General features: G+C 40.5%; 1 protein-coding gene across 2 annotated transcripts; it reads left to right on the top strand.

Moving 5' to 3' along the window:
- The first annotated feature begins 320 nt into the window (after window positions 1-320).
- Window positions 321-12,018, top strand: ARFRP1 (ADP-ribosylation factor related protein 1). Of its 2 annotated transcripts, XM_009580074.1 has the most exons (8): window positions 321-377; window positions 905-1,004; window positions 1,380-1,467; window positions 1,959-2,041; window positions 2,522-2,603; window positions 3,088-3,158; window positions 10,179-10,279; window positions 11,827-12,018. In XM_009580074.1, the coding sequence occupies exons 2-8, from the start codon at window positions 912-914 to the stop codon at window positions 11,912-11,914; spliced, it is 606 nt and encodes a 201-aa protein (XP_009578369.1). In that variant the 5' UTR covers window positions 321-377; window positions 905-911; the 3' UTR covers window positions 11,915-12,018. The 2 variants fall into 2 exon arrangements, with proteins under 2 accessions (XP_009578369.1, XP_009578370.1); XM_009580075.1 differs by lacking the exon at window positions 321-377 and having other exon boundaries at window positions 893-1,004.
- Window positions 12,019-12,237: the final 219 nt, after the last annotated feature.

A 12,237-nucleotide genomic window follows, 5' to 3' on the forward strand; every position in this document is an offset into this window, starting at 1 on the left:
TGTTTGACTTCAAAGTGATTATTTATCTGCACACTTGCTCAAAGACAGTTGCTTCTCAAAGTCTTTGCCTTGAGGTTCCCTTTGTCTGTATTTAAACAGAAGAGTTGTTGCAATGTTCTGTGAGTCAGCTGTAGCACTTGGTACCAATACTTCCAGCGTCTGAGCAAATCTTCTCTGCCTTGTTTGTGCAAATCCAACAACCAAAAAAGTGTGGGCTTCTGCAGGTGTTGGTGTCACTTTGTCTGATTTTGTCTTGTGCTTTTGGCTCGTTAACTCGCCTATCTTGTCTTCATGGCATTTTAAGATGACAAAATACTTGTATGGTGGATACCATAACAAGACTGTTGCTGGATAAGGCTTAAATTAAGATAAGTAGGGTGTTTTATGTGCCTTTAAGATAGGCTGCGCTCAGTTTGACCATTAAAGATCCCATGGTACTGTTATATGGATCGGGAACAAGGACAGGGGGGCTGACCTGTACATTTTTGCTCAAAATACCCATTCTGTGTATCTGTATGAAGTTGGCTTCATTTTCTGTGGGTCTTGCATGTACCGCAAAAGACGTTCGAGCTCTTCTTTAGCTCTCCTTTAAGCCCCAAAGCAGACAGGGTAGTTTTCAAATGAGGATTGAGTTTGCAGTGGATACTGGGCGCTGCGTGCAGAAACAGAGGTTAAGCTCTTTGGAAGATAATCCCTCACTTGTATGCATTTGAAAATTTGATCTTGAGCTATTTGCATGATCTCTCTTAGATCTGTGATTTGTCCTGGGATTGCCTAAATATGAGAGTTACTGATAAAAGAATAACGTCATTTATTTATCTGGTGTTGGGAAAAACTTGCATTGTGGAATAAGAGACTTTGGGAAATGACCTGTTTGTTAATGATTTCCTGGTACTTGTTGCAGGAGCAGGATGTATACTCTGCTGTCTGGACTCTATAAATACATGTTCCAGAGGGATGAGTACTGCATCTTGATCCTTGGTTTGGACAATGCTGGTAAAACCGTAAGTACTGTTTATTACCAATTGCGTGGAGGGCACACGCAATTCTAAACAACCTCCACAGATAAAACTTCCAACAGACAGTCTGTATTGCGAGTTATTTGAGTGATGTCACACCAAAGAATCAACTTTTCCCTCTTACTTAAATTTAGCGTAAGCTTTCAGGGATGTAGCTGAGGCTTTGGTAATCCTGTAATCACCTGTGATCCCTTCTTTCCTTGCTAAAATAGGGAACAAGAAGAGTGGTTTGTTCCAAGGTTAGGTGGGGCAGTATCTGTTGGAGCAGGATTCTGCAGAAATGAAAAGGCAGGTTTGGGTTAGGATTACCCCAGCCAGTAAAATATTTGAGAGTAAATACTTTTTCTTGTTTCTTTTCAGACCTTCCTTGAACAAACTAAAACTCGATTTAACAAGAACTACAAAGGGATGAGTTTGTCCAAAATCACAACCACTGTAGGCTTAAACAGTAAGTAAATCTGTCTGGAATTTTTTCAGCTTTCCTGCACAATTAGACAACAGCTGGTTCTTGTTGGAAATATTTAAGAATTGACAAGGGCAAAATAGTTCCTGGAAGTAGAGATCATATCTCCCAACTCCCCATGTTTTTTTGTAAGAGAATAAAATAGGCTTGCTTAGCCTGTTTTATGAGGAATAAACCCTGAAGTCTTAACAAACCAAGTGTCCCATTTCAGTGCTATGCTCAGAGGTTAAGCTAAATTTCACTGGAGGTCATTCATTGGCCTAATTCTGGTATTATTTGCACTGATACGACTCTATCTGATATTAGTGGTCACTGTTTGCAAAGGTATTGTTCTGTGGTTGAAAGTAGCCACTGTATGTGATTTGTTCCTCTAGAAGACTGTTCTACCCCAGATTTCTTAGGGGTATGTGAGGTGTTTGTGCTTTACAGAAACACCTTTAGTTTTCATTGGATTGTTTTTTCTTCTTTCCCTCTAGTTGGTACTATTGATGTTGGCAAAACTCGACTAATGTTCTGGGATCTTGGCGGACAGGAGGAGCTACAGTCTCTTTGGGACAAGGTTGGAGATGTATTTTTTTTTTCTTTTAGAAATGTTTTTGTCTCTTTTAGAATTGAAGCAGTACGATCATTTAGTAATCATATAGGTGTATTGGTAACCCTAGTATTTAGCATTAACACTTCTCCAGAGGTTCAACTATGTCTGTGCAAGATTAGCAGAGATAATGCTTAATATTTGCATTATTGTTTACAGAGAGCAACTACCAACCCGTATCTGAGGGTTGTGCCAGTAGAGATAAGCTTTTTGGGGGGACAGATAAGCTTTTTCACCTGTTGTATTCAGTAGGCCTGCAAACAGAACAGGCAATGCATTCTGTGTGCCACCATTCTTCCCTCCAGACATATACCATGGAAACAGCTGGCTCCAACTGGTTGATCTCTTCCATGTGTATCAAAATTTTACCAAATTAAAAAAAAAATCAGGAAGAGGAACAAATGGTCCTAGCAGATAGATAAACTAATATCTGTGTTATCCTTTCAGTATTATGCTGAATCTCATGGAGTGATCTATGTTATTGACTCCACTGATGAGGAGAGGCTCTCAGAATCTAAAAGAGCTTTTGGTGAGTTTTACCTGTACTGTGATTTCATGATGTATTGTGGCACAGTTCTCTCCTTACTGTCATGTCTGTTCCTGTGTCGCTGAAGTAAGCTGTGTTGCCTGTTGGTGACACATCTGTAGTGCTTTTGCACTTTTTTGTTGAAGTCTGTCTTATCTGTAACACAGGACTCACTTTTGTTGCCTGTAATGGCCTTGAATCTCTTTTTGTGCTTATGCTAATGATTTTGAAATTTTTATTCCTTATTCTATATTTGTTGCCTCATTAATTCTCAGTAACATGCTTGTTGATCAAAGTTACATTTGGAGTTTGATCTGGAAAAAATTCTGTGAAGAAAATAGACCTGAAATGTTATATCAAATGAAACTGTAATGCAAGAAGTAGCCTCTTGTTTCATCCCTATGTCCAGATAGTCTGTGTCAGGCATTTGCATAACTTTATCTTCCAGAACTGGCTAAACCTCCATTTTTGTTTCTGTGCTTTATAGAGAAGATGATTACCAGCGAAGCTCTGGAAGGGGTTCCCATTCTGGTGTTGGCTAACAAGCAGGATGTAGAGGTAAGATTATTGCAGATTTACTTCTTAAGTGAGCAGATAAGCTCAAATAAGCTTGGAAAGGTGAGCTCTGCATTCATGTTAAATTTGCTTCACATTCCTGGACTGATCCTACGGTGCTTTCCCGCTGCTGGAAATAATTGTTTTGAATTTAGTTTTAATTTTTTCCTTTCTCCTCCCACCTTTTTCCAGTGGCGTAAGTGAGCTTACGCCACGCACATCCATCTCAGCTGTTTTGAACTTTTTATGTAAACAGAACAGACTACGTAGCTATGGTGGGTCTTTCTTATACCGTGACTTTGTTTCTTGATACAGTTTTTTCCTTTTGATTTAGCAATAAAATGTTTAGTGCACTTTGTTTATGCTGCCCTACTATTACTTGGGAACAGCACAACAAATGTATGTGAAGCAATGTCATCCTTTTTTCATAACCAGATAAGATCTGTTCAATGAAACATTCTGTTTGTCCTAGAGCATTCCATCAATGACAGCAGTGAATGGCAAGAAATACTTTTTCTTGATAGTATAATTTTAATTCTTTCTAGCATATCCAGAACTGCAGAACTCTTGTTTTGTATTTGGCAAGTTAGTGGGCACTACAATATGACTGTTTAGGTGATGCGTCCAGGGCAGTCCTCATCTCCCCTGGCATGGAAAAAAGGGAAGAGAGCGCCTGAAGTGGTTGTGGTATTTTCCATGTTTTCCTCCTCCTTTCCATGCACTGTACCTGGAATTCCAGTACTGCAGTTCGAGTGATTAATCTCTAGATGGAGCCAGAGACTTTCAGTAGAATTTGGAGCACCAGCCCTGGCAGCTGTGGTCAGTACCTGTTTCAAAGTATGCTCATACGTTCCAGCTTCTTCCCCTGGACTTTATACGGATGTCAGTGAGTGTACTTCTGGGAAATACTTGAGACTTACATAGCAATTACTTTGGCTTTAAAGGAGGATTTGGTTACACTTCTTGTGTACAACACAACAGATTTTTTTGGATGATCATAAGATTATCTAGTCATAGAAATAAAAGAAATGTAGTTCCACTTAAAAGACAGCGTGAGATTAAGAGAGGACTCCTGATTTATGGTCCTGACTTTGCTGTGATCTCTGGTATGTGGGGAAATTGACTGTCTTTTCTGTGTGGAAACCAGAATATTAACTCTCATATTTCCATGCAACACTAGAGCTTTACAGCAGGGAGCAGTCTGCACTCTTGCCGTTAGCTGTTGCACATTAAACTATATGCAGTGACCTGGAAAGCTGTTCCAATTTTCCTCCTGGCTGTATATGCTATGGGCATACTGCAAAAGCCAGCTCTTCCAGCACCCTAGCCAGACTAAAGAAAAATGATTGAACAAGTGGACTTCTTTATATGACTAGACAGAGGTATTTGGAACAGGCTCTCAAGACAAAAATTATGAATGACTCCTTGGCCCTTCTGGAGGGTCCAAGACCAGCCCACAGATTCAGTGCCTTTATGTAGTCGTAGAACTGTGACAAGAGATTAGCAAAACTGTACCGACTGGAGGTATACCTATTTTTAAGGAATACCTAAATTATATATTTAGAGGTCTATTCATAGAGTATGAACTTGGATATGGACACAGAGCAGAGAGACGTTAATGCTATTAATATAACTAAAGAGACTATAGCTTATTTTTCAGTAATTATTCAGGCTCCCTCAAGCAAGGTTTAGAAAACTGGAAGGCCTGTTTCTCTTCCACTGATCTAGCAGAATGGGAGACATCTGGAAGAAAACTGAATGTTACAGGATTATCACTGGTAGAGATTTTTCTGCTCTGGATCCCCAGACTGTCGTGGTTTAACCCCAGCGGGCCACTGAGCACCACGCAGCCGCTTGCTCACTCCCCCCGGGTGGGGTGGGGGAGAGAATCAGAAGGGTAAAAGTGAGAGAACTCGTGGGTTGAGATAAAGACAGTTTAATAGGGAAAGCAAAAGCCGCGCACACTAGCAAAGCAAAACAAGGGATTCATTCACTCCTTCCCATCGGCAGGCAGGTGTTCAGCCGTCTCCAGGAAAGCAGGGCTCCATCACACGTAACGGTTACTTTGGGAGACAAACGCCATGACTCCGAACGTCCCCCCCTCCTTCTTCTTCCCCCAGCCTTATATGCTGAGCATGACGTCATATGGTATGGAATAGCCCATTGGCCAGCTGGGCCAGCCGTCCTGGCCACGCTCCCTCCCAGCCCCCCGCGCACCTGGCAGGGCACGGGAAGATGAAAAGTCCTTGACTAGCGTAAACATTACTTAGCAACAACTAAAACATCAGTGTGTTATCAACATTATTCTCATACTACATCCAAAACACAGCACTACACCAGTTAATAGGAAGAAAATCAACTCCATCCCAGCCGAAACCAAGACACAGACGTATAACTGTAGTGGGGAATTCTCATCAGCGTCCCTCTGTCGTTAACGTGGATCATGATACGGGAGGATAAGTGGTGTCTTAACCTTGCTGGTGTATGCGGATGAAACATAATTCGTGATGATTACATCTTTAAAGGCCAGCAGAAGACTTGTGAAATAGATCAGAAGTACTATGTCTCACAGAGTTTTTTTTTTTTTAAAGTTTACATTCCTCACAATAAGCTAACAAAAGTTCTGACTCAATGCCTGAAATTGCATAAAGCATAAGAATTTTTTGGGCATGATGCTAAATTCCTTGTAGAAACGAATTCCGCTGTTAATAGGCACCACTACCCTAGGGTAAATTGCATCCACTCAGCACTGCCAAGCATGAGTGGTGTTTGACCGTGTCAGGAGATGAAATACAGTCATAGTCTGCAAAATACGAATTCTCATATTGTGACAATTCTGTATATGATTTTTTTTGGAGAGGAGCATTTTGGAGAATGCTCTGTGTTTAGCAGGGGCTTCAAAACTGGATCATTTTGTAATTAATTAGAAGACTGGGTCAAATGTGTGTTGTGGGAGGGAGTTTGTTTTGGTTTGTTTTGTTTTTTAAAGGAACTATTGCTTTGTAGGGGAATTAAATGTCTAATACGTAATAATTCATGTGGACTCCCTTTCAAGTTAGAATGCCACTTTGAAAATTAAGCAGTTTTGCTTACCTACTGTTTACTGCAGAATAAGCTGCAAAATAAGAATTTATATTTGCCATTTTGATGTGAATGCAGCTGTTTAAAGGTTTATAAAAGTATGTATTTCTGGGCTGTACAAAACCTGAGGATAGAATGGCTCATTTTGCAATACTATTAAAAATACTGGAAAAACTGAGCTGAAAAAATAGCATATGAAAATAATCAGGTGTTGTATGATGTCTTTGGGAGGGAGTTTTGCCTTCCTAATCTTAAGATAAATTTTGGAAATTAAATTTGAAATCTCCAGAATGTTGGAAAGCTTCCTCATGTGTTTGGAAAATGAGAGGAGTCATGGTGAGTAGCAGCATATATTTGAAGACTCATAGTGTTATCTGTTTTCCACACAGTTGTTAGAAAATAGGCCTTCTGCATGATGACCATTCTAATTTCTAACTTAAGAAATACCACAGCTTCCCTATAAATTAGTTTTAATTTAAATAAGCTTGTTTTAATTTAAATAAGCTTAAGTTTTAATTTAAAATAAGCTTGTAAAAAAGATAGCACAGAACATAGGTCAGGTTGGTTAGACTTTTTATTAAATAGTTTTACTTAAGCTATCCACTTTCTGTTGTTTCTATTTTAGTTCCATTCTGCCAATCGATTACTCTTGAGATGGCTGAAGAGTCTATACTTCAGGTTTTATCCCGGTAGGAGGCCAAGCAGCAGCATTGTCTTTCCTGCAGTGGATTTGGCACCAGGATAAAGACTCTGCGATGCAACCTTTTTTGCCTAAAACAGCCACTCATGCTTGTCTGCAGATGACTCCAGAAATGGAGCCTTGCTGCTTGGTATATTTCTAGGTGTACCATTCCTAAGTCTTAATTCGGGTAATGCTATTCTGAACCCTTCATAAAAGGAATTTGGCTGTGCAGGCAGGTCAGTCCTGGCTAGGCTGTGCCTTGAAGAGCCTTTATGAAAAGATGGTTTACAGTGCATTCTTTTGGGGAAGTTGAGATAGAAATATGATTCGTCAAGTTATGTGAGTTTCCTCTGAAGTGTATGGTAGATGACGTCACTCCAGAAAGGTCACCTGTGGATTTTATTATTGTAATAGTACACTGTTTATGAGATCACAAATCCAGCTTCCCTAGTTTGCTCTTGGTTTATGTGGTTTCAGTTGAGAAACAAAACACATCTGTAAACAAATATTTTGTAATGTAGATAGGGAGATGGAAAAGAGGGGAACTTAGAAGCCGCAGCTGACATTTTCTGCTGAGCATGAGAAGCTCAAATGCTCCTAGTTGAAGTGATGGGTCATCTGCCTCATCCTGGAAATCTTGTCTTACAGCAGAGGCTTCCCCTTGGACACTAAAACAAGGCTTCTCTGAATTGATAGTTCAGTGGTGCTATCCCCTCTGCTGTGTTACTGTACTTCATCCCAAGGGGAAAAAGACGTTCCTCAAAAGAGGTGTAGTGTTGTGATGCAGTGACATCCTACTATAAACAGTGTAAATGGTGCGAAGTCTCCTCAGAAGCAAAACTCTTTCTGATGCAGATTTCTACGGAGAGCAATGGCTGGACAGCTTTGTGGAAGTTAGAGCAGACCACGATTATACCAGAGGGTGAGAAAGGGAAGTGATTATAATGCATTAAGCTGGGGGAAAAGATGGCTACAGCAGTTGTAAGCTGCACTGGGAAAAGTGGACTTCTCAAAGGCCTCAAAGATGGACAAGGTGAAGGCGGTGGATTCTCTGTGCCACCGAATGTGTGCAGGTGCACTGGTCCACTGGTGGGTTTTGGGAAGTCCATTGCCTGATTGTTTTGCACAGGCCTGTGCAAGTAGAAATAAAGGACAGCATGCCTATGCTCTGCGCTGTTATTTCCTACCTTGAACACTTTCTCTCAGATTTGTTTTACAAAGATTTTAAAATATATCATCATTCAGAAAAGGAGAAATTATTATACTATGATACTAAACTGTGATAAGTTTGAAGTGTATTTCAAGAAACATTTGCTCAGTTTCAGCTGCCGTGGGATTTAACCTTCCTGCTGTCTCATTTATTAGAAAAAAGTAACGACAGGAAAAATAGCTCAAATTACTCTTCTTCCTTCCCAGTTGTTGGGTAATTGACTTGTCTAGAGCTTTGGCTTAAATGAAGAGGCTGTTGGACCTGCCTTTCTTATTTGGCAGTGAATGTCATACCAAAACTAAAGTAGCGTCTTTTACGAACTTGTAGAGAACGGTTGTTTGGTAGTAATCTCTTGCTCATCTTCTAGACGTACTGGTATGAATTCCAACTCCCAAGTCCAGTCTGACTTTCTCTAATGTTAGTATTTGATTTATTTATTTATTTATTTAACTATTTATCCTGTGGATGACAGCTCATCTTTATGAATTGGAGGTTTTTCATTTGGCAGAAGTCCTGAAGTAAGTTGTAAGGGCTTTGGTGCAATGAATTAAGTAACGTTTCTGGATACAGTTTCCAGCTCGTTGATTGAAACTGCAAGTTTGAAATGCAACTTAGGTCGTAAGAAAGTACAGTCATCAAAAGTTGCACAACTAATGGATTCTAGGCCCTTCACAGTGGAAAATCACAAGTCTGGATTCAAGGGCACTGGGTGAGTTGGGTGTCATTAAACTCCTCTCAAGCCATTTCTTAAGAACCCTTCTTATTTATAAGCACTGAAACCTGCTTATTTGTCACATGGTCATCACCACAGTAGTTTCCTGTATTTAATTTCTCCAGAACCAGTATTTTGCAAAATGGATGGCTGGTATCATTAATTTCCATCTTCCTGCTAAGTTAAAGCCCAGACTTGTAGAAGACTGAATTCCTGTTTGCAGGTGGCCTGTTCTTTCAAAGTGTACATCACTTGGACTAATCTTCAGGACTCACAGGGGTCCCATTTGGCATTTGAGTAAACACTTGCCCAAAATACGTATTTGAGCCTCATTGAAGGTCCAAAATGTCTTTGCAGAGAGAGGAAGAAAGCTGGGCTCGTGGCCAGCTAAAGTGCTTAAATGGCTTGTCCAAGCTTCTGAGGAAAAAGTGAACACCGAGATCAGAAATGGATTTAAAGGCTGGTGATTTTTCTTGTACCTGCTTCCTGTGTTCAGGGAGGAAGATGCAAGTTTAGACTTCAGTAGGGCAGGTTTGCTTTTGTTGTGTTTGTAACTCTAAGAATAAAATTTTTGTGGTGACACTGTGATTTATGTCAGGAAAGTAATCCACTGGTTTATTGGGGGGGTTTATGCATTCGTGTATTTTAAAATCACTTCCCAGCAATCTCTTGTGCTTCCCAAGCACAAGACCTGATAGTGTTCAAGAACAAAGTGACACCAGGCGTCAGAAAATGTGCTGCATTTAGTGCTGTCAGCATTTTCTCCAGCATGCAAAATGCGAACAAACAAGTCCAGAGCAGCCATGCCTTTAATGTCAAGGAACGTGCTGAGAACTTAGGAAAAACCATGTCCAAGTCATTTTCTGAGAGTGCGCGTGTAGAAAAGAGTCAGCTTCAGGAACTGACTTGTCTGGGATTCTGGCAGGTACACTGTTTCAAAACGCTTTGTAAATAGACGCGCTCTGGTAGTGTTCTGGTAGACAGAACTTGTGTGTGATGATTAGAGCAGGGTGGAAGGAGTATCCCGGGGGTGTGCAGCTTGTGCTCGTTTTCATTACTCTATTTGCTTAGAAGTGTACATCTTGAGGATCAGGGGGGTGTGGCAGTGTGTGTATACTGTCTGGAAATAGCACTCTCCTTGGTGAAAAAAGAATATGTTCATTTTTTTTGGAATGTGAAGAAGAGCCTTTGCTGTGTTAGTGGGTGAGGGGGTTTAATCTAACAGCATTGTGCCATCCTGACTGACGCAGAACTGTGGATGTGGTAGGATTCATTTTGGAAGAAGGTCACCATCTCTTGTAGTATAGAAAGCAAGCTCATCTTTGGTTTCCCTTGCAGACTTGTCTGTCAATACCTGACATCAAGACAGCATTTAGTGACTGCATTAACAAAATTGGGAAGAGAGACTGCCTGACACAAGCCTGCTCTGCTCTTACTGGGTAAGTATGAGAAAGGATGGTGTTTTGGTTAACTGAACAGCTGCAGGGTGTCACACAAGCAGAGCAGTACTATAGGATTTAATAACCCCTGAAAGGGAGCTGCGCTTCCTTCCCAGCAGTGACAGATACTTGTTTGTGAACCTTGGACTTGCACCAGGTCAGTAACTTCATCTGTAAATGCTGCCTATGAAACACAATGAAAATGTATTACTGGCTGAGAGCAATGGGACTTGGAGGCATTCTTGTCCTTTATCATCCCTTCTCCGCACACAATAATCTTTGCGGTTGTTGGCTTGCTGCAGCTCCTGGCTTTTTTGTAAGAAGTCAGTTGAAAATACAGCTGTTTATGATGCTGCCAGAGAAATGAGTGGTGTTCCATTGTTGGCAGAGTAATTACGCTCTTATATTTTTTGGCGTGCAAATGAGCTTTGTTATGTAGATAATATAACAATCTCCAAGAGTGTTCTTACACTGGGGACGCCTGTGGTTTAAGATACAATGTGTAGAACAGACCAAAATTTAGACTATGATTCTTTTTCAGGCCTGCGCAGCTGCATGCCACACAGCTGCATGCCATGACCTTGACCAACCCACTAGATTCTTGATATCTTAGCATCACTGTTGCACATTGAGTCATGCAATACTTTGGTTATGCTTTCAGTTCTTTGGGTGAAAAGTGCTATTTAGCATAAGTCAAAAGTACTGTTCCAGATGGCTAGAAATACTCCTGTCTGAGTTACTGCCTGTACTGAATCTAGAGCTTTGAGATTTCTTCTCTTTTTAATCTAGCAAGAAAGCTGTATTATTATACAAGCTACTGCAAAGGATAAGAAAAGCTTCTTAAACCATGAGAAAAATCTCTGTGGTCTGATTGCTAAGAATCAAATGCCATTAAGCAGATGAATGACCACAAGAACAAGAACAATGGTTAAGCACTGACTGGAAGAGAAGTATTAGATAATAATCTTATGAAATGCAACCTTTTCAGTTGTTGTGGGTTTTGTACAAACACTTCTAGTTTTGATCTGTGTGGAATTTCCTTTCGAAATTTCAGTTTGAGTTTGCACTGAAGAAAAAAAAAATTGTGGAAGTCTGGCTGGGAAGCTGGGCAGACCAGTGAGTTGGTGACTTGCTTGGCAGCCCCAGCACAGCTGATTACAGAAAGTTGGAGCCAGGATTGGAAGATCTGATACAACTAGCCTGAGGCTAGCAAAATAACCTCAAACCAGCTGACTGTGAAGTGGTTTGATGCTTGTTCATCACAAGGTTTCCACAGAGTTGATGACTAACTAAATTGGATGTAGACTTGTACAGACGCTAGAAAAATAAAGGATGGAGTTTATATACCGAGTTAAAAGAAATCAGACCCCCATTGTCTGCGTGTATGAGAAACTAATATAGTAATGCCAATATATAAATGCAGGGCAGAACCTTTCACTTGCTCTTGTAAGGGCTCAGTTAGGGACTACATGAGCCATGTTTTTGTTCTTGGTTGTTTGTTGTTTTGTTTTTTTTTTAAATCTTGTCTACTTATCTTATTTCCTTAGCAAAGGAGTGAACGAGGGAATTGAATGGATGGTGAAGTGCGTGGTGAGGAATATTCACCGGCCCCCAAGAAAGAAGGACATCACGTAAGAAATTCCAAGTCAGCCAAGGAACGGACAGTCTTTTTCCACACAGTTTTGTGTTCTCTTTAAAGAAGATGGTCTGCTGGATTCCTATTACACCTGATTCTTTCCTAAGTTTGGAGACAAACGTTCTCTTTCTGTGTCTAAAAAACTTGAGCAAAGGATTCCAGCTGGGTGGGGGGTGGGAATCTCTTACATTAAGTATTAAGTCATTGACCTGAGAGCACAGACCAAGTGGCAATCTACATATTGTTGCAGATGCAAAGGACTTAGTTTTCTACTGTATTACTTTGTGATTCTTGATTTGTTAGTCTAACAGGCCAGAGGCCA

This window comes from Fulmarus glacialis, unplaced genomic scaffold, assembly GCF_000690835.1.
Source record: "Fulmarus glacialis isolate BGI_N327 unplaced genomic scaffold, ASM69083v1 scaffold4856, whole genome shotgun sequence".
Taxonomy (NCBI): Eukaryota; Metazoa; Chordata; class Aves; order Procellariiformes; family Procellariidae; genus Fulmarus; species Fulmarus glacialis.